Source organism: Lonchura striata, chromosome 8 (genome assembly GCF_050655825.1).
Source record: "Lonchura striata isolate lonStrDom1 chromosome 8, ASM5065582v1, whole genome shotgun sequence".
NCBI classification, from domain to species: domain Eukaryota; kingdom Metazoa; phylum Chordata; class Aves; order Passeriformes; family Estrildidae; genus Lonchura; species Lonchura striata.
Window position 1 is genome coordinate 21054470 of NC_140710.1, and position 21903 is coordinate 21076372.

At 37.2% G+C, this 21903-nt stretch overlaps 1 protein-coding gene across 12 annotated transcripts in view; it reads right to left on the bottom strand.

The window, feature by feature from the left end:
• The window catches only part of VAV3 (vav guanine nucleotide exchange factor 3), a 177211-nt gene that overhangs the window by 106146 nt on the left and 49162 nt on the right, over positions 1–21903 (bottom strand). For all 12 annotated transcript variants that reach the window (XM_085585948.1, XM_077785484.2, XM_085585946.1 and 9 more), the window contains exons 3-15: positions 18485–18543; positions 17698–17763; positions 15306–15414; positions 12615–12707; positions 12449–12517; positions 9121–9224; positions 7057–7156; positions 5890–5985; positions 4190–4258; positions 1703–1789; positions 1183–1268; positions 677–809; positions 237–346 (exon numbers count right to left, since the gene is read on the bottom strand). In XM_085585948.1, coding sequence (XP_085442074.1) covers positions 237–346; positions 677–809; positions 1183–1268; positions 1703–1789; positions 4190–4258; positions 5890–5985; positions 7057–7156; positions 9121–9224; positions 12449–12517; positions 12615–12707; positions 15306–15414; positions 17698–17763; positions 18485–18543 — 1181 coding nt within the window. The remainder of the gene's footprint in view (positions 1–236; positions 347–676; positions 810–1182; positions 1269–1702; positions 1790–4189; positions 4259–5889; positions 5986–7056; positions 7157–9120; positions 9225–12448; positions 12518–12614; positions 12708–15305; positions 15415–17697; positions 17764–18484; positions 18544–21903) is intronic.

Below are 21903 nucleotides of genomic sequence, written 5' to 3' on the forward strand. Positions count from 1 at the left end.
ATCACTAAAACAGTTTTAGCGGCAAGATTGGAAAATACTACATAGCTTAGAGTGCCCTCTTCCTTTTCCAAGAGGAATTTCAGGGAAATACTGTTGAAGATGTCAACCGGTTGTTTCTCAGAATGTCAAATAAAATAGATAGCTAGACTGTATTAAAACATGAAAAAAGTTCAATATAATTTAAGCAAAATCTTTACATGAGTGATGTGATTCTACCTTAATAAAAATGTACTTACAGAGCCATCTGAAATTGTTCAAGCCATTTTTTCTTTAAGTCTTTAGTTTTGCAATAAACTTCTAAACCATTTTCACCTTGGATATGAATGAGGTAGAAGCCATAAGACCACTGCATAAGAAGATTGACAATACAAAAATTATCAGGTATGAAGAAGGGAAAGGGGAAAAAAAAAAACCCTAAAAAATAACAAAGCATTTGTATATTCTTTAATTCATTAATTTTGGCAAGAGTAGGACCACTTTGTGTTCCCTTAGAATGACTTACTCAAACATTTTAATTACCTCAAAATAAACAAAGTTCAAATCTAAATATTCACTCCATCTCATATTTAAAATTAAAAACATCTTAAGGAATTTGTATGTACATTTTAAACTCATACAAAATGTTACAAATTCTTGCTAAACAAACATTTTATGTGAATTAGCAACAAATATTTACCTTCTTATTTTCTTTATCAGTAGTGGGGTTATTTGTAATTTTGTATTTCTGAAGATCTATTATTTCCTTCATTTCATAATTATCCCCTCTCCGTTTGCAAACAATGACAGCTAGATCAAACAAGAAGATATGCCTATGAAAATACAATACAGAGATGGTTAAAAACACTCCAGAAAGCTAACACCAAAAAGTCTTATTTTACACACTTTTGCCAGTGTGATTTAAAATTTTCAAGGTGAAGATCTAAACTACTGGCTAATAAAACAACCAACACTGCAAGTACTTTAGCCTAAGACCAACTCCTTATAAGGGACTAAATGATCTTAGACAGTAACGAAATAACTAATTTTCCATTCATCACTTTGCACATGCACTTGGTCAATGGTAGACAGAATCTGAATGCCCAGTGGAATGGAAAGCCCCCAAGAATCAGTGAGCTGACCTCCCATCTATCAAGAATCACTTCACAGGTTTTCAACAGTGAACACCACAAGTTATGCCATCACCTGTCTTGCCTTGCACGTCTGTCTAACGTTGTTATCCTTATTTCTCCATCACCTTGAGGTCTGCCATACTGTAAGAGGGAATGGTTCTGAAATAGAAGTAAAATGTATGATTCCATACAGCAACAGTGTGAAGATAACAACACATTCAAATGTTAGACCACTAAATCCTTTTACCCCAATAAAGGTCTTTTCAGACCAGGAAACAACATCTTTTCCCTACTAGCATAAACTAAATACTATAAAGAATCAGTCCATTCTATTTTTGTCTTCAAATGGGAAAGGTCTTCCCATTAAAAAAAAACATCTGAGAGTCATTGTCCATATACAAACATATTTAACTACTAACACTCAGAATAGAGAGATATATGTACTTTAATATGCAGGTCATTCTAAACCAAAGAAAACAAACTTATACTTAAATATTATCAAGATTATAATAAACTCCTATGAGGACAAAATACATCAATAGGTTTGATCAAAAGTGATTTTAAAATTATACGTAAATTAAAAAATCACATACCAAATTCTCTATTGATAGTTGAAACTGTCTAATTTCCCGAAGTGTTTCGTTATCTCGCTTTACTTCATTTACATATTGAGCCAAGTCCTAGAGTATCAACAGCAAAAGGGAGGAAAAGAATAACTTTTCTATAACATACTGCTTTAATAAATTATTTTGACATGTTTATTTTACCTTTGTCTTATCTAGGTATTTAGTAATTTTGAAATTCTCTTTAACATTCAAGAATTACCAATATGTATGCCCAAATAAAGAAGGAAAAAAGTGTCTGCATATCTTCAATAATATTTACAGCACTTTTCATCATATCTATTGGAACGTGAATTTACTATCAGGAAAGAGGGAAACAAGTAATAAATTCTTTAAAAGAGCTGATTTTTTTCTGCCTTTCTTTAGTGTTTTATTTTCAAGATTAAAGATGGAAACGTAATTTATGCAGCTCACTATGGAAAAAGCAGTCAACATCCAACCTCTGAGGTAAATAGAGAATATAGTAGAAAACATATATAAGGCAGCTCAAAAACAGAATGTAAGGTGTAAATGAATCATAAACCTGGGTGCTTATAGGCTACAGCCCCAGTAGGGGGATCTTGCTCTTACTGTTGCACAGCAGAGAGAAGCCATTACACAGCAGATTTTAAAAGGGACTTTTGAAGGGATATACTACCTGAAGTCACAGGGTGAGATCATTATTGTGCCCTTTACCAGAACATGTATTGTACACATTTCACTAAAGCTTTTAAAATGCTCTGAAGATGCTTGAGTAATAGTGACAATTTGCTGGGGCTTCTGTGTTTATGGCTGGAGATGAGGAGTGAGCTGAAGAGGTAATTGGTAGGGTCAGGAATGCTGAGAGCAGCAGTTGGAAAAGGCATTCTGATCTTCTTAAGTTGCTTTTACAGTATCCCTTCAATATGGTCACAAATTTGGAGGGTGGGAGGAAAATACATCTTCTCCTTAAGATGTTTTTAATCAAAAACTATGAATAGCTGCAGTCATTATGCTAGCTTCCCAAACAGATCTGTGCAGGATACATTCACGTCAGTCTTAAAAGGCTTGGGTTAGAAATTAAATAGCCTCTTTTCTTGCTGCCAAAAGAAATCCAACAGCATAATTCTCCCAATAATTTTCTTTCCTGGGGGGCAGTACCACTTTGCTAGCAGTTTTTCCAAAGACATTTTCTCTTTGTCTTTCTTGGTGAAAGACGCCAGGGTTTTTAGAAGCAAAATACCAGTGCTACACTGTTATTTTTACTACAATGGCAGGGACTACAGTAAATCAGAATGGGAACAATGCTGCAGCCTTAAGGAGAGACACATATCTCAGGGGTTTGTGGGTTTGGAGGGGGGAGTAAGATTTTGTAGTATTTTGTTTGGTTACATCCTGCCAGTCAGCACATCTCTGCCACAGCCACTCTGGCAAGAGATTTCTTTGATTTTTACATCCAACAGACACCAACAATGAAGAAAACCAGCAAACTGGAAAGAAAAAGCAGGGGTAAATATAAAACAGAGTTATTTTCCAAGCCAATTAGCAGGAATCAGGATGCATGGCCTGCCACTAGATGGATGATCACTGTACCATCTCTTTTCAGGCACCTCTCCGAGGGAAATTATCATGGTGCCCATTCCTCTACATTCACTGCACAAAAATGGATAACAAAAAAGGGAACTAAAAATCTCATTTGTGAGCTGGTTTGTATTCCAGGCATTCAAGGCAGTCACAAAATACAAGACAGCTGTGTGACCCAAAACTAACTTAGTCTGACTTCAGCATCTACTGTGGACCATACAGATTACAACAGGAGATATAACTTATGTCATGTTGGCTCCTTTCCCCACAGAAAACAGAAAAAACTTCCCAATTCCAGCACATGAATGTCACAATTCATGCCATGAAGGCAACTGAAGCAGACCTGTGCTTTGTTTCTGAAGCTGTGCAGAGGAGCACATAATATATTACCTTATGCACAAGGCAGCACAGTTATTCTATAAAGCATTTGTTTGTACCGCTTGCAGATGAATGTATAGTGACAGGTACCCTACCTCCAGAAAGATACTACTGCTTTCAAAGGTAATGCCACAGAGATCATATTAAGATGATAGAAAAAGGTCTTGTAAACAAAGACAGCTCTCTATCTCACTGGAAAATTACTGATCTCAATTCAAATTTACTTACAGCAGTAGAAATACTCCTAGATTTCAGAAGCAAGAGCAACATTGATAAAACACCTGTTTTTCAGCAAATACAAAAGTAATCCAAAATGGGGAAGTCCCATTTCACAAGCCTTCTCTTTCAGAAAACTACTGAACTTGTTTCCCAGACTTGAGCAAAACCCTCAACTTTATACCTGCCATGACATAAGCTCACAGGAATCTGTGAAAACATGTTTGAAATGTTGTGAAGAATATCCTCCAGGAAATACAATTCTAAGCTACCATTCTAAACACCAACAGACATAAATACTTCACTGCCTTAAATGCTCACCTTCATTGCATCAAGTGCCAGTTTTAGATTTGCCTTCTCCATGGCATCAGTAGTGTGCTTTACCAGCTCCTGTGGACAGAGCAGTTAAAACTTCCCACCGTTTGTCATTTTGATAAATTGAAATCATCATTGCTCATCCCCACCCCCAAAAAATACAGAAGCCAAAACCAAGAATAGGCATTTTCACCTCCAGAGTGAGCAACCTATCAGTGAGTGGGGACTATTGCAAAATTGGCAAGTACTTAGGAATGACTGCTGCACAGCCTAAACACTGACTTTAGCTGCTAATGAACCATCACGAGAAGTGAATTTGGTCTGTCTAGCACTTAAAACTTGCCAAATCAGATCATTACTGTATGTGCATGCTGGAAGCCCAGGTAAACAACACTCAGGTTCATTTACACATTGCTATATGGAATTTCATCCTATTCCAAAGCATGCACTTGTCTGCAGACAGAGCTCCATGCTGGCAATAAAACCTCAGCTGAAGTGTGCACAGCTTAAAAGTCACTGTCTTATCATACCTAAGAGGAAGCTGACTCAGAAAACATACTGAAATCAAATTTACATGTTGAAACAATTATTTTAGGCACTTCCCATACAGAAAATACAGTCTTTTTGGGGCTTTATGAAGTAGAAGTGTAACCTTGTGTAAATGGGTAATTTCTTCCTTATAATTTGAGGAAATAATTATACATTTCAGCTCAGATAACTTAGTAAAATCACAAGAAATTAAATAGTATTTTTATACTCGTATTACAATTAAAATAATAAGTAATTAGTACTTATATTTGCATTGCAATTCTAACATTTTACTCATTTTTTTCTTTCCAAGTCTGCAAAATATTTTTCTTGTACAACATATAGATATTGTTACAAAGAGCATAGTGACATTGTATACCATCTTTCCACTATATACAGGTTGATTATAAAATCAGTCATATTTTATAAGGTTTTTTAAAAGATGTTGTACCATTCATTTGCTTTTTTCCAGTTTTGCATTGATCAAAATATTGATGACTCATTTACAGAAGTATTTCAAAAATTTAATATTACAAAATTTATGTTGTTCTGCAGAGTAAAAATTATACTCCATATATAAGTAGTAGATCTTTTAAAAATGACATTTTACAAGCATCAGCAGGGTTGACAGTCTAATACAGTAATACATTTCTTCACAGCTGAACTAATGAGTCTCCTGGCACAGCTATCAAATTAAATTTATAAGACTCTCCACCCTTATTACAGGACTAACTGCAAAAGATAATGCTTTGTGGGTTATAACAAGAAGCATTTCAAAATAAATATGGCTTAATTGCAATTTATGACAGCGAAGAAGTATCTTAAAAGTATGCTGTATGTATGGCCCAGCTTCCTCTTTTGGGGGATAATGGTTGACATTTCCAAGTACTATGCTTATGGTTTGGTACTACTAACCATTTTATACACGCCAACAATAAAAGGTCCAGAGACTGAGGAAATAATCATGTTTTATTTTATTTTCCGCAGATAAGCTTCAGCTCTAAGAAATTATCTCTGGGAGAAACCCTGCACTTGACTGAATTTTATTTCTTAACATATCTAGGGAAGCGTCAATCACCTTCCTTTGATAAATACATTTGGCTTTCATTTTACAACCCACTGATGATAAACAATCACAGTTTTGCTCTCAACCCTCTTAAATTTCAAAAATAAAATACCTGGAGCAGTAGATGGTATTTCAGCACTCTTTGCATCGGAACCACTAAGAGATCCCGCAATGTAAATTTCCCATTATTGGCCCTCTTGGAACATTCCTAGTTCAAAGCAGAAGAAAGAACAAGACAACAGAGCTAGAAAATAAACTTATTCAAGTGATACATATGAAAATCCAGTGACATACAAGCAACTATCTTAAGCTTGTGATAAATAGTAGCAACAAAATGAAAAACAGTTGATCTGGCAAAACCAAAAAAAGCCTGCATTTAGTCACATGTTTTCAGATGTTTCAACATGCATGAGAGAGTAGAACAAAGGCAACAGAAATAAGACATTCCATACAGCTAGAAAAAATATTTTCCTATGGGGAAAAAAAAAAAAAAAAGGTAATCATGGAAACTACAGGCCAGACAGTCTCATTTCAGCCCTACACTGCAAAAATTGTGGAGCAAGTCCTCTTGGCATCAATATCTGGGCACATGAGGAAGGTATATGGGAATATCCAGCGTGGATTTATAGGCAAGTCAATGCCTGACCTACTTGACTGCTTTCCACAATGAAAGGCTACATCTGTAAATGGGTGGGGACAGTCTGCCTTGACTTTTCCACAGCTTCATCTCTCACAGTACAGTAATATCCAGGTTGGGATGTTATGCTCCATATCTCTAAAAGCTGACTGAATTATGAGGCTCAAAAAGTGCAGTGACTGATGTTTCCTGCACCACCTGAGGGACAGCTGCAAACGCAGCTCTTGAGGGCTCTGTCCAAGGCCACCTCTCCTTTAGAGCCATTGACAGTGACCTGCAGCAGGAGACACAGACACCCTCAGCAGGTCTGCACAGCCCAGGGCACAGCTGACGCCCCTCAGGGCAGGCCCAGCACAAACCTCACAAACATCTACAAGGCAGAGATGAAGTCCCTCAGCCCATAGGCTCCAGCCAGGGACATGCTGACCCTGAGGGCTCAGCAGATGGGCAGTAGCTCTGCAGAAAGCACCGTGTGGTCATTGGATCAGAGGCTCCAAAAGAATGAAAGGAAACACATTCACTCACCAGTCCAGCTAGTTTCATAATCATAAAGGTTTTGACTTCAATGAAAGCAGCACATAATCACAGAAACACATGGTATAATGTGAATACATATATATACATGTTAAAAAATACTGATACCTCTAACTTCAATTTAACATCTTCTTTTGTCTTAGAGATATTGTCTAAGCACGATATTGCTATCTCCACTTGACTGCAGTACTGTCCATAAATAACCAACCTAAATCAAAGCAAGAGAAAAAATGAAAGCAACATTTGTTTATTTGAGAACAACCCTCAATCACAATCCTTATTTCAAAAGGAGCAGTGCCTACATAAGCAAGGATAGAATTTAACCATGTATTCAATGCACAGCATGAATGGATGAAGATTATTCAGGATAACAGTTTTGCTCTACTTTCAAATAGAAATTGCATTTGCCTTCAATAGTCACATATCAAATGTAAAATCATTGCATTTGCCTTTAATAGACACATATATACATATATATATATGTTCTGATAAATACAGGATTCATTTAAAAGAAGCAAAAATTCTGTTTAACAGAACAGTGTAGAAGCAATGTAGACTTCCAAGGTTGTAGTGAATAAATTCTGGGGCACAGGCCTAATAGGATTAATTATAGCCACCCTTTAAGAACTCATAGGTTATCCAAACTGATCTGTCTCCAACATTTCTACCAGGTCTAACCTCTTAGATCAAAATAATAGTGTATGAAATCTCAAGAAATTTTCAGACATCAAGTGTAGCAATTCTTCCTGAAGGAGCCTGGTTTTACGACAGGAGTTTCTTGCCTCTCTGTGGAGTGCTTCTTTCTGGAGTCCCAGTGCCAAGAGTGCTCTCTTCTTTCACCTTTTCATCTATTTCTTGAGGTGATTTCTTCTGTATGCTTCAAACCTTTTTTGGTGGGTTCCCATGAGCCTTCCACTGAGGTCTCCTAAATTTCTTTTTCTCTCACCTAACCTTTACCCTTTTATTTCTTTTTTCAACAATAAGGTGATGACAATTATTTAAAAGTTATTATTTCTTATTTCTTTTGATCACGATATGGTTCAGACACTGCATCAACCTCTGTTCCCTTTTTTTAATAATGTAAACTTGGTATTTCTTCTCAGGGTCCTTTGTTCCTCTTTTAGCACACATTTCAGAACAACTTTAGAAAGATAAGCATTTTCCAGAATACCTCTTTGTCCCCTGATTCCCTCCTACAGCAACAGAAAGTGTAACAGCCTGGGAAATAACTGTGTCCTGCTCCAAACTAGAAGCTGAGACAGAGGGTCTCTGAAGGTACGACTGTTTATGGGAAGTCTGGGACACCCTCCTCCCTTAGAAAACTGTCCCATCTAACATTCTTTAGATGCTGCTGCCCAGTTTCTCACACACCAATTATTGCTGCAATAATCCTCCTTCACCCTGAAGGAAACCCAGTTAGTTCCCTCAAGTCTTTCTTAACTCTGGTCCCAGAAGGACTTTATTTTTAACCAAAACCCAAAGGTTGCTTTAAGATAGGTCATCAACGTAGCCAACAGAACAAGTGTTTTCAGCCAAGTACCACAGGCAGATAAATTCATCTATATAGTCCAATAGCTGTCAGTGCTGGCAGAAGGAGAATATGAAAAGGTAGGTAAAAAATGGGCAATTAGCCCACAGGGTATGGCATGTTGCCACAGCTGTCCTGTTATCAGCTTGGCTGCTTTTCAAAGCTTGAAGGCAAATGGTGTTTGCTTTACTATCACACCTCTGACTCAGGGTAAAGCAAGACCATAGTCTCTTCTCTTACATATGCTGTTTCTACTTTCCAGTTATGACCTCTTCTGTTTTCTTTAATCTGAAACATCCCTAGTAAGTATCCTTTTTTTAATCTCTTAAACAATACTAATACATGTTATAAAATATCTGGGATTATGTGCATGGAAAAAAAAGTGCTGTGCAAAATTTAAGTTTTCTTAAAAATATATTTGTTACCTAAGTAAAAATACTGCCAAATCTGGGCTAACAAGAGTGACAGCTCATAAAACAATAGGTTGCATTTTGACTTCCACACTGAAAACACCAAAACTAGCTTGGATAAAGATACTTACTTAGAACTGAATCCTGTTTCAGAAATATTCACCAAATAAAAATACAGTAAAATACCAAACTGAGCACATATTAGCACAATTAGTAAGAATGCTCAAGTCTTACCTTTCCTTGTAGTTAATAAAAATTTGATATAGGTTCTGATCATTTTTGTTGACAATGGAATCATTGACGTCCTGTGTAAGATTCCTGTGAATTTTCACCAAATCCTTAAAAACAGTAATAGGGAGGGGAAAAGCTTTGTAAAAACAGAATGGCTTAAAACTTTGAATATAAAAATTAATTATTTTATGTTAGACCCATTAATTTAAATAAATTGGAAAACAAATCATTTGAGAGTAGAATCTAATTTCAAGGTTTGGCATATGTTCTGTTTAGTGCAACAAGAAAAACTAAACTCAGAGCTACCTATTTAGAGACTAATTTATTCTAGCTTGGAATGTGCACTGTTAATACACATTTATTTTATAGTGATAATTTTAAAATTAAACTAGTCAAGTAAATTCTTTAGTGACAAGCGGAAGTAATTATTCTTGTCCCTGAGCTGTGAAAAATTAGTTCTATACATTACATTGGTCAATTAGTGATGTTCTAATGCTAAATTAACTGCAATCATAATGAGTTTCCCAATACAGCATGCAGCTAATGCCTGGGAGAAAGAATATGGCAGAAAGATTTGCTCTTTGATTACTGTTGCAACTCTCCTTGCTTATACACCATCAAACTATAGGAGACTACATCAGCCTTAACACTGCATGGACACTGTCAGAGAATTCACAAGAAATTAAGTCAAAACAGGTTAAGAAGTTTGAAATCTGGGTAACTGTAAGTAGTATACAGACCACTGCAACGAAAAAGAGGACTGTTTAACAGAGCAAGCCACTAAAGATGATTTAATGCAAGAAATTATATACTACAAAAATAATATTCAACATTGATTCGTGAACTAAGTCAAAACATTTCACTTCACACTGATGAAAGCTAAAGTGTATACAAGGTCAATCACATCACTGATGAGGGTGCAGAATCTTGAAACAGAACAAATTTAGTTGCTAGAAACTGCATGGCTTTATCCTCAGAATCTTAAGTTGCAGTACACAGACATTATTACAGAAATTATTCCCAATTGGTGTATTTGGAACAGGAGCACTTTTTCTAAGAGCACACAGGGACTCAGCTAAGTAGTACCCCTCAAAAACAGCTTAATGATAAGGGGACAATGGGTCTTTTTGGATTTCCATCTCTTATTCAAATCAAGTTTTAAACTAAACTAATGCAACATCATTTGAAGTTAATCAATATTCCAACAGTATCTATTACATGTAATTTCATCTCTCTCTGTATAATTCAAAGGCATTCACAGGTGCACATATAAGTGCATTTATATATGGGTGCACACATAGATGTGCATACAAATGCATATATACACAATATAGACAGACATACACAGATGCAAATATAGAGCCATACATTCACTTTAAAGAGCAGAACTTAGAAATATGAGTGCCACTGAAAGGCACTCTCTTTAGACTGGCGAGTCATTTGGAGTAATTGCTTTTTTTTGTTCCCTTCAAAATGAAGTATTTTGGTATCAGCAGTTGATCCAGCAAGCATCTCTTAGAGTCTATTTAAGGAATATAACATCACCCTAAGGAAGCAATCCTTCACCACAACCCTTAACAGAAGTAAATCCATTCTGTTCTGAGAAGACAGCACTTGCTCTTCACATCTCACTTTGCTGCAGAGCTCTGAGTAACAGCTATTTTTAGTTTAAAACAAGCTTCCACTGCCCTCCAGCCTTCCTGCTGAGGAACTGCCACACAGACAAGGTCTGAGCAGAGAAAGCGCTTGCAAGTATTTTTGGCTTAGGCAAGTTCTGTATTTCCTTTAAGGTTACTGGATGCCCATGAACTGCTCCTGGAGTTTGGAATAAGCAGCATGTTCTAACAGCAGAATATTGAATGCCAATAACAAAAAGCAATATAAAACTACCCAAATATACATTTACTATATACAGTATATTTACTATACTATTTACTAAAATATACAGGTTTTGTTCTTTTTAATCTTATGTGATCCCATGCAATCGTTTAACTAGCAGTGAGTGGGCTGACCTCCCTGTTTGTGCTTACAGCCCTCAAGCCCTTTCTGTACCCTTGTGCAGTGTTTCCATTGACTGGAATTAGGTCTTTCAGCAAAAGTAAGTCAATATGCCTGGGCACACAGAACCTTAGAAAAGAGGTTTACAGTAACTTAAGTAGGACACATCATGGCTTTAGTTGCAATGAGTAAGAAACACTAATGCAGGACAGAATATAAATTTGTTTTTAAAAGCAAAGGGATCTCTATAGAGAGCTGATGTAATTCAGGAAGACAAATTAGTTACTGATATCTGTGACAGTGTTTTGGAATAATATTCAGAATACAGGACATGGCAGCAATCAAGAGGCAGAGTGAAAGCTTCATTGAGGGAAAAATACGGCAAGGGGTCAGGTATCATCCACAAAATAACTGCCCTAACTTACCTTCTATCAGGATGATGCTGGAACAGCAAAACATTGTTACAGACAGGCCAGGTTTTCACAGAATAGAATAAAATCCCCAACACCTCCTCCTATAACCTGAGAGCCCATTGGACATGCAAGAGATGGCCAAACAAGAGGTGATATTTTACAAGCAATAGCTTGATGTGGCACATGGGCCACACACTGGGGACCCTTTCTTTACAAAGGCCTCATAAAAGAACATTGCTTTCATTTGTCTGTGTTGAGAGGCTTCAAACCATTTCTGATGTCTTCCTTTAAAGTTAGACAGAGTAAAGACATTATGATCTCTTATAAACTAAAAATACATGTAAATTATCATACTGTTTTGATTAAGCTGAAAATAAATGACACAAAGCCACAATCATAGGAACCACTATTGTTTCTGTCAAATAGGAGGTTTCCTAGATGGTTCACAGAGGATTTCCTCATCCTTTGTAGCACCAGATTCTGAATCCAAAACTGTGAATTATGTTAACTTTCAAGTGTGTTCAATGGTGTAAGAGCCAGGGCAGCTACAAGGATTCACAGAGCAGCTACAGCTAGTTGTATATTGTGATAGGTAACTTAGCAGTCACAACTTTGTACCATCATTAAAATATCACCATTTGTTAGAAGATAATCCATTTCTAGAAATTATTAGCTTTTAAGGATCAAAAATACTGCAGTTTATAACAATTCATTATCTCACATGCTAATACAATTTATCTTACCTTATTCCCTCAAGCAGAAAAAAAAGAAACTGATAGTGCACATCTCTTTTTAATCAACTACTATCCACATAAACACATTGTGCAATGTATTTCAAATAATAATTTTGTGCAGTAACATGAATATATCACAATCAGCTATGAACCTCATATCTGTTAATTAAAAATATAATTACTCACAGGAATGTTGATGAAAACAGTATCAAACTCTGATGCTGACAGAAACCTTTTCAATGGCACCATGAAAAACTGAAAGAAAAAAAATTATATATACATTGGCTACTGTAATTCTATCTTCTAGACTGCTATAAAAATGCATGTTACAAGTCTATAAGCAGCATCTTACTTTCTCAATCGATTCCAGAGTTTCAGTGTACTTCTCTTCAGTTTGCTTTATTTCAGCAAGACAACAGCTTCTTATGTCATTTTCAGGACATTTCTGCAATTACAATGGAGTCAAGTTTAAGTCATTAACAGGCACCTAATGGATAACAAATGGTATTATTTGTTTAGAATTACACAATTAGGATAACTGCTTCCTGAAATTCTCCGAGTACTGCAGCCTCCAAATATGACAGAAATAAACAAGAATATTTTAGTGTTCAATTAGCTGATGACTTTAGTAAAATCAAAGTAATATTATGAAAAATTAATGTTTAGACATAAAACACTGAAGTATCAGCATGTACTTTGGAAGCTGAAATACACAGTCACATTTAATTTAATCTTCTTTAAAATACTCACCAGTTAATAATTCTATTAAACTTAATGGGGCTAAATCATGTAAATAACTTTGAATTGCCATAAATATTGGATTCAGTCTAATCCTTGTACTTATTTACAGTTTTTACCTTTTTATTTCTCAAGGCGAACTTCCTCTTCGGACACAGAAGGAGTATGTCCTCAGATCAGGAAGTGCACTGACCTCAAAGTTCAGCTGTCACATATGTATGTGTGTGTCTCCAACAAGACCCTGGATTTTTCCATGTATACCACCAGACACATAGGACATGGAAGTAATTATCAGTAATTATATGACTCTATAAAAATAGTTTACAAGCACTCTTACCCAAGATAGGATTTACAGCATTACAGCTTCAATAAAATCCTAGTTCAAATAAAAGAGTAAATTACTGGAAGATGATATGGAACCGTTCATGTCATGCAAGGCACAGAAGCTCTGGAGATATCAGAGGTCAGTGTGGAGGTTTGACACAGAAACTGGATAGGCCCTTGCAGTTAGAAAAAGTAACTAATCCAAAATGTTTTTTCCAATAACAATAAGCAGTATCTTAACAAGCAACAGAACTACAACATACTTTCTGAAGCCTATTTATCAATTTGCAACACACTTCAGCATATCCCTGGTTGTATCTCACTTAGTTTCACCCAATGTAGAGAATTCCTATGCTGCACATAGACCAGATGACTAGATGTTGCTCAAATAGAGAGAGAGTCAGGGGTAGAAATTTAGCACTCTAGTTCTTTCTATTCAGAAAAACTATTTTTAGCTTTCAAACAAAAGACTTCTCTAGGAATAGCAGAATTTCTAGACTGAAATTTTAACATTTAGCTCCTGGTATGTTCAAGAGCTAGATTCCTTCCACGCCCTCTCTGCTGCCAGGCTGACACACCTGCTAAGCACAGCACAGACTAAGCCCCACTTACACTGTCCATTAGCCACGCACTGCTCCTATACAGCTTGGCCACCTTAGAGAGGGAGATGTATTCCTACCACCTCAACTACATACCAAATTGCAAATAACACAGGTACACAAAGCTTGGTCACTGATCTCATTTACCTTCTCTCTTTGTCTCTGTGTCACTCTACAACCAGCTCCTACAAGCAGTACACAGCTTCTCACTCTCATTTACCATGAGCTGCAATTTCAGAAACTACTCTTGAAAACCCAATTTGTGCAGTTCTTCATTTTCCCACAATGAACAGTAAGGTTCTGTTTTTATCAGATGCAGGCACAAGTAACCATTTTGCAAAAATGTAGTTGTATCAGAAGAATTGTGGTTTGTGAGCATCATCGTGGTCACACTCATCTCAAATTTATTCCCAAATTCTTTTGTACAGGGAAAGAGACACTGTCACAGGTAACTGTAGGTAATTAATCTCTATAAAGTATTAGAATTTGACATTATTTTGACTTTCAGCCATTTTTTACCTTTAGCTCAATACTGACCAAAACGTTTGCAGTGTTTGCCCCATTACAGAAGTTACTGTATTCAATAGTTTATACCCATCTGCAAAATTTGAGCAGTTTGTTGTTCACCAGTACTTATATGAGTGATGCAAACAAATCCTGGCATTCCAATTAAAACCATTCACTTCAGTTTTGTGCTCACCTAACCCAAAGAAATCAATAAAGACTTTTGGCAGAAATTGACACAACAATTTTTCTATCCACACTGCAAACATCTAGAATTTGAGTGCAATAAACAAAAGGAAAGGGGGAATAAGAAATAATGTGTGATATCAGTACAGGTAATAAAAATCTGCCTTTGAAGTTCAGCTACTCCTAGAAAACTTAGTGGAATAGTTTACTTTGCAACATAATGACAACCTAATGATCAACAAAACCTACATAGTTGAATAAACAGGAAAATCATTAGTTTGAAACAATTCTCAGTTGTCCTTGTTAGGCTAGTTGTGTAAACTATGGCTGAAATAATACTATACAAAATATTTTTACAAACTTATAACAATTTTGAAGGTAGGACACTTTCAAGTAAGCAATTCAATTAACTGCTCTTAAAATAGCTGGTAAATTTTACTACTCAAAACTATCAAAGTAATTACTGTATTTAATTTAAAAATAGCCTCCTTTTTAAAAGCTTGTTACAGTTAATGTTTTCCTGTCTACCCAAAAAGCCTGCAAAGCCTCACATAGAAGATAATGCTCTGCACATGACAACTCTGGATGGAGCTGAGCAAGAGTGTCAGTGAAACTATCTATAAAGACATAATTTCAACTTTCAATAAGTCTACTGGTGTTGTTCCAAACTAGCTAGGAACTGGAAAACATACAGGTTGCTGTGCTGCTTCATCTTTCATTAGGTCTTCATAAACTTCCCCACCTTCATCTTCTCCATAGACACAATCATACAACTCCTCGTCTTCCTCAACACCAGTTTCACTGAAAAGACAAGACAAAAAAAAAAACTGTGCAGTCCATACAAAGTACCACCAGCTCTGCAAGGGACTACTCATAGGAGAAAGTTCTAGAGTAAATAAACAGATTAATTAATAGAATATCTAATGAAAATTACTCATTAAGGGAAACTAAGTCCATTCATTAATTTTCTTTTCTCAATTCATTTAAAATAAATTTTACAAAATCAACACAATACTGAAGACTAATGAATTTAGAACCATGTGAGAACTAAACCAGCAGCAAAAGGAACACCTCAGGACTGTTTTGTCACAAGCTACAATCCAGCTGCCCTCTTCTCCTTGACACTTTTCCCTCCATATCCAGTGAAGAGGAGCTGCCTCTCCTTACTGCCTGGCATCCCACTGCACTGGGATGTTGAGATGCTGTTACAGGTCTTCTCCCTGTCTGAAGAAAGGACTAGCCAGGGTAAAATACACCAAAGGCTGCAGAGCCAGCACTGAGGCACTATACCTCCACATCATAAACCACAATCTGGACCATCTCACGCAACCTTCAGCTACACAAAAATGAAAAAAGGAACCAATCAAACTGAAAATCAGACAGTCCAATGAAACAGAGTATGCACAAGTGATGCCCTCCAATTACCCAGACACAGAAATAAAGCAGAAAGTCGGGGCTCAACTCTGCCCTCAGCTAATTCACTTTCATTACAGTCAGCCCTGCTAGAGTGTTATCTACTTTGTGCTAGGACAGTATCAAGCCTATAATATCTTCCACTCCTATTTCTTAGGGTAGGTCTACAAAAAAGCTCTAAAAGATCTTGAAAACACTAGAGTCACAATAACAAGATAGAAACTGGATCAGATATGCAGACAATGTTGAGGTTTATCCTGTTGGAAAACAACACTGAAATCCTTATGAATAAAAACCAACAGGTTAGTCCAGCATTTCAGTTCCCATCAGCAATGATGCTGTGCTGGCACTTCACATTAAACACTGGCAGGTGTCAGATGCAGCACACACACACCATTCTACCTCCTCTGCTCCCAGGAACAAAAGCTGGCAGAAAGGCAGGGTAAGGATAGAAACATTTAACTACTACAGCTCTTTCTGACAAAAGTACTTAAATTAATTTTAAATTCTTTAGACACCATTTAAACTCTGGGGAAATTAAATCAATTTCAAATAAAGTTACTGATAATTGAGGGAAACTAAAAAATGTGGGCTATTTGCATTATTCACTAGCACATTTGTTTATTATTCTTGAATTGCTTCCTCCACAATTGAGACAGTATGCAACTATTACATTTCTGTTAATTTCATAATTTGTTGCACAAGGAGAGTTACAAATCAATTTCTTTGGAATTATTTGTTAGCTTTTTTTTTAATGAAAACTATCTCACAATGCTGAATTTACATACCCATTTAAGAACTGGTGGAAATATTATTTTCAAATAGTTATAATGCCACCACATCTAAGAGATAAGGACATCACCTCTTGCCCACTTGGGTCTCGGAGGAGACTGCAACTCCTACCTTCTGCATGCTCTGCTACACAGAGTGAAAAGCAATTATCTCCGAGACAGCCAGTCAGCTGCAGAGACGAGGACAAGCTTTGCAGGTAAAGTGCTAAATTGAGCAATGCCAATCACAGTGAGGTTTTCCTTCTTTATAGGCACTGAAGAAACAAATCCCTGGTGTGAACAGCAGCTTCTTCCCCACACTGCAGCAAGTGACATGCAAGGAGTGCTGGTGAACTTTGAGCCTTGGAACAGTGAGCTCTGACCTAGCTCTTGCCCAACATATTCCTCATGGATCTTGAGAGATCCCAGCCACAGGACAGAAGAGTATCCTGACAACCCTGCAAACACTTACCCAGAAGAGGTAAATGCACTCACATAAATAATTTCACTGACTTTAGGGAAAAAGATCCACTTGAATTATGATCCAAACATTCTTTTTCTTTGCTAGTTCAAGACAATTTCCTTACAAGTGATATTGCTATCTTCTGAAAGTATTCTCATAGTATTGACAGGTAACTTAGAAATGCATTCTTTGTTTGCTTTGCTACAAGCACCTTCTGTTAAACATGCTGTTTTATATACACAAATGTAGCATAATAATTCAAATAAGTTTTCATAATTAATTCTTCCTGGTCAGCATAATAACTAACAAAATATTTACAAATTAAATAAATATCCTATTTTCATTAAAAATATATGTTCTACAACACAGTACAAACAATAGCATGCAACTGAAAGACAAAAACGACAAAAATCTGTAAATATTATATTTACAACATACTCTATTAAGTCAGGAAGAGCTTTGTAGATATCTTCATCATCAACACTTTCTTCTGTAGGGAAGGGCCTACAGAAAGAAAAATAGCATTAATTACAGACACCACTAGCCTAGTCATATAGTGGATTTCTGTTTGGTTTCCAAAATTTTCACACAGATTATTGCATACCAATGTGCTTATATGCACCCCTCCCTTTCTCTGATGAGCAGTATGTGAATTTATACTTCATTATGTAGACTAACACTTAATGTAATAAAAACCTTACTGGACACAGTTGTTATAAATCCCAACTAATAGACATCATTGACATTTTTCAACTGAAAAAAAAATCATCAAAACTTTCAGGTTAGGTTTGGTTGGGGGTTTTTTGTTTCTTTTTGAAAACAAGAATCTCACAAACTTGGGCAATTCAGCTGATTTTTTTTAGAATCGAGAAAGAAGAGAAATGCCATTTGCCTTTACATAAATCAGCACTGTATCATCTTCACTTCTGATCCCTGTGTCAGGGTTATCACACAAGTTCTGCAATACCAGCTGCTCCTCTGTTCACCTCCCGTTCCAGCATGAGCTGTACACATGGCTCGGGCCCTTCAGCAAGTGCAGCAGAGATAGCAGACACCTTTCCTAACTCCTCAGAAGTCTGGAGCTTTGCACAGCTGCTCACCGGGCACTCTGGCTTACAGCTAGAGAAGTTCTTAGTGGGGGACACACCCTGCCTCTAACAACTTTTCCAAGGAGCATCCCACAAAGAGGCATTACTGCCACCGTTCCCCTCTGGCAATAACATACCTTATGCCTGTGCCTAGTGCAATTGGAGTGCGGGAAAGCTTTGAAAGTGTTTCTATCACCTGCAGAAGAGGGAAAGAGAAACTATGATTAGTGTGGAACAGAAGCAATAAAACATTTTCTTCTGCATTGTTTCATTATCAGCAGCACTACTTCAAATCAAATTATATAAAAAGAGACAAAATCTGGCTATGCCAAGCACAATTTGCAATGCAGTGGAGGTTTTTTTGCCTGGGACCGCTCGGGCTCCGCGAGCGGCTGCAGAGCGGAGCGGCGCGGGCGGCAGAGGGAGCCAGAGCCCGAGGCAACAACGCCCGGCGCCCGCCTGGGAGGCGGCGGGGCGACCCGGGGCCGGAGCTCGGCCACCTCGGGGGCCAAAGCTGAGCCCTCCCATCGGCCACAGCTGCACAGAGCAGCTCGGAACCCTTCCTCGTGTTTGGAATACGGCAGCAGTCTGGATAAGCTCATCCTAGGAGAACACCTCCTGTAAGCGCTGAGGCTACGCACGCAGCGAAGGGGAGCATTAGGGAGCGGAGAATACACACGGTCACAGACAGCGAGTTGTTTTGCTGGCAATTGAATTCATACAAAACCTATTTGACTCTGCCTGGCATCATAACTATGACTATGCCTCCATCATAACTATTTACTCATATGCAGATACATAAGCCTTATTTGCTAGAGAGAGAAAATGACCCAAAATGACACCCTGCCTGAATGTCCATACTTCTAATGACAAGGTGCCCCCTGAATGCCTCAGAAGTTTCAGCCTGTATCTTTCAAATCAAAATGCACATTTAGCTGAAGATAAAGCTCCAAAGAAGCTTTTTATCAGCAGATCAAAATTCAGTACAGCAATTCTACATTTCACAGGCATTTGGGAATAATCACTACAATTTCAGTTGTTTATTTTTTAAGTTCTAATTACAAGCCTACTATGACCAAAAAAGAGAGTTAAAAGTGCATCTCTCAAAGGAAGGAAAATTATATGTTTACACAGGAGAATGACAAAGTAAAAACCACAGAGAAATACTGCAAACTACAGCTTAAACTGAAGTTACAAAGCCTCCCTAGTGAAAAATATTTCATAGGCAGATGAGCAAAACTAAGAATTAATGTTAGATTAATCCTGTGAAAGCAATATTTGGAGTTCATTTAAACTGCTGTGAAAATTAATGCCATAAAAAAATCTCGTTTTGCCTTACAGCAAAGAATAATAAAAACAAATAAATATGCCATTAACATAATCAAAGATGGGGGCACATATTTCCCCTTCTAACAGAAGAAATGCAATATGGTCTAGAATACGCTTTAGAAACTGTGAATAAAAGTTGATTAAATAAATGACAAAATTAATTTAAAACTATTTCATGTTAATCAAAAGATCAGAAGGGAAAAAAGACTCCTTTAACAAGTCTTGGTGTTGCAGGAGAGTTCTGGTTTCCATATCAGACCAGAACCTGCCCCTGGGCACCTGCAAGAATCCCAGCGCAGGGCTGCAAGGTATGCTGAGCCACACGAGACAAGATGCTGTGGGATTCAATAGCAAAATGATCTGTCCTGACACATGGGTGGGCATTGATTGGCAAAGTCACAGGAGGCTTCATGGTTCTCAAAACTAAGAGGGGTAAGTCTGGTGAATTGAATATCCCTTACTTGTTTCAACGTGATATTTCACAGCATACAAAAAATCTCTTGCAAACTATTCCACCCACGCAGACCTTTTTCCTTAGAGGGATTCTCACTTATCTAGCATAATCAAACCCAGTAGACATATGGCTTACACTTCACAGCTAATTACAGCTTCTTCAAGATAACAGTAAAAAAAGAAAAAAGAGGAGGGGGGGGGAAATGCTGTACAAATAAAATTACAAGTTTTAGGTAGGTAACTAGCAAACACTGTTCCCAAAGTGTACTGCCAAGGTACATTTTAGAGCTATCAATATGAACACAAACAAAAGCAAGATTTATACATAAGAGCAATAGAAAAACATTTTCAGGAACTGATGTGAAAACTTGGAGCGGGGGCAGGCACAGAGGCCCGCAATGACACCAACACACACTGGGGAAGCCAGAGAAGCATTTACCAAAAAATTGTGCAGAGCGATGGACAGAGAAAGGAACTGTATGACTAGAGACAACAGAATCCTCCCTGCTCTTAGAACAGAGACCATTAAGTATTCCAGTCTTTAGTAAAGATAAGAACACAGATTCAACTTCTACAGAATAAAAGATAATGCTTACCCATTGAACCACTACTATTAAACCACAGCTTAACACAGCACTGTCAAGAAACAGAACAATGTCTATAGAGAGGCATTTTTCTTGCAGTTGTGGTTTCTCTAAATTTTGAGGAAATGTTGAGAATACTTATACCAGTAATCACACATGGAATTACCACTTCTGGTCAACACACTATTCCAATATCACATAAGTGTAAATGTATTTGCTCCAACAAAAGGTGGGACAAAGCAAGATTCTCCTTCCACTTGAAATTTCAGTTCTTTGGTTCTGAGACACTACAGAAACAACTAATATTTCCCAAATTTCAAGGTCCATGGGTATGATTGCAGTTATGTTTGGGTTGAGTTGTCTGATAAACAGAATTTCAATAGTCATTCAGCAAAGCAAATTAATGCAGTAAAATGTCTGATTTTCAATAACTGACAAAAGAAAGACTCGGGAGTTTTCCAGAACAGTGATTTTTGAAGCCCTATAACAGTTGATATGAGGGATCCTATAACATTGTGCAATTCTGAACTCCAAAATTACAATGTACTATACACATTAAAGTCCCTAACATGCAATTTAATACTTTGCAAGTGCTTTTTTTTTTGCTTTCCTCTCTTCCTTTCAGCAGAGCTTTAATCCCTTTTATGCATTTAACCCTAAATGATTACCCAGCTCTTTCCTAAAGCAAGGACTCCACAGATGGTCCTGTACTTTGAATGACCCTTAACTGGATTTTAGTTTAAGTGCAAAAGTAGTACTTTTTGCTTGTACAAAATCCAGAATAACAGGGATTCCATGTCTGGTGCTGCTCTGCAACCAACAAGTGTACAAAGGGCTGCAGAGCTTTGCACACAGGCTACCATCAGGAACAGTCAGTAAAAAACAGGTATACAGTAAAGATTCTTAATTGACATTCTGGTCAGCTACAATGCACAAAAAAAGAAACATTTATACTCCACAACATCCCACAATGACTACATTCCTCCACACTGATAAGCACAATAACTCTGTGGTTGGCCTGCAGGGAACCTGACCCAGGGAGATATTAGCAAGAGGCTGCCAGGCATAAAAGGAAGCTTCACTGCACCCACCCCAGTACAGCTCCTTTGCACTGCCTAACACCCTGAGACAGAGGTTAAGCAGGTCTTTAGAAGTCACATCAAAGTCACATTCAGTTCAAGAAGATGGCA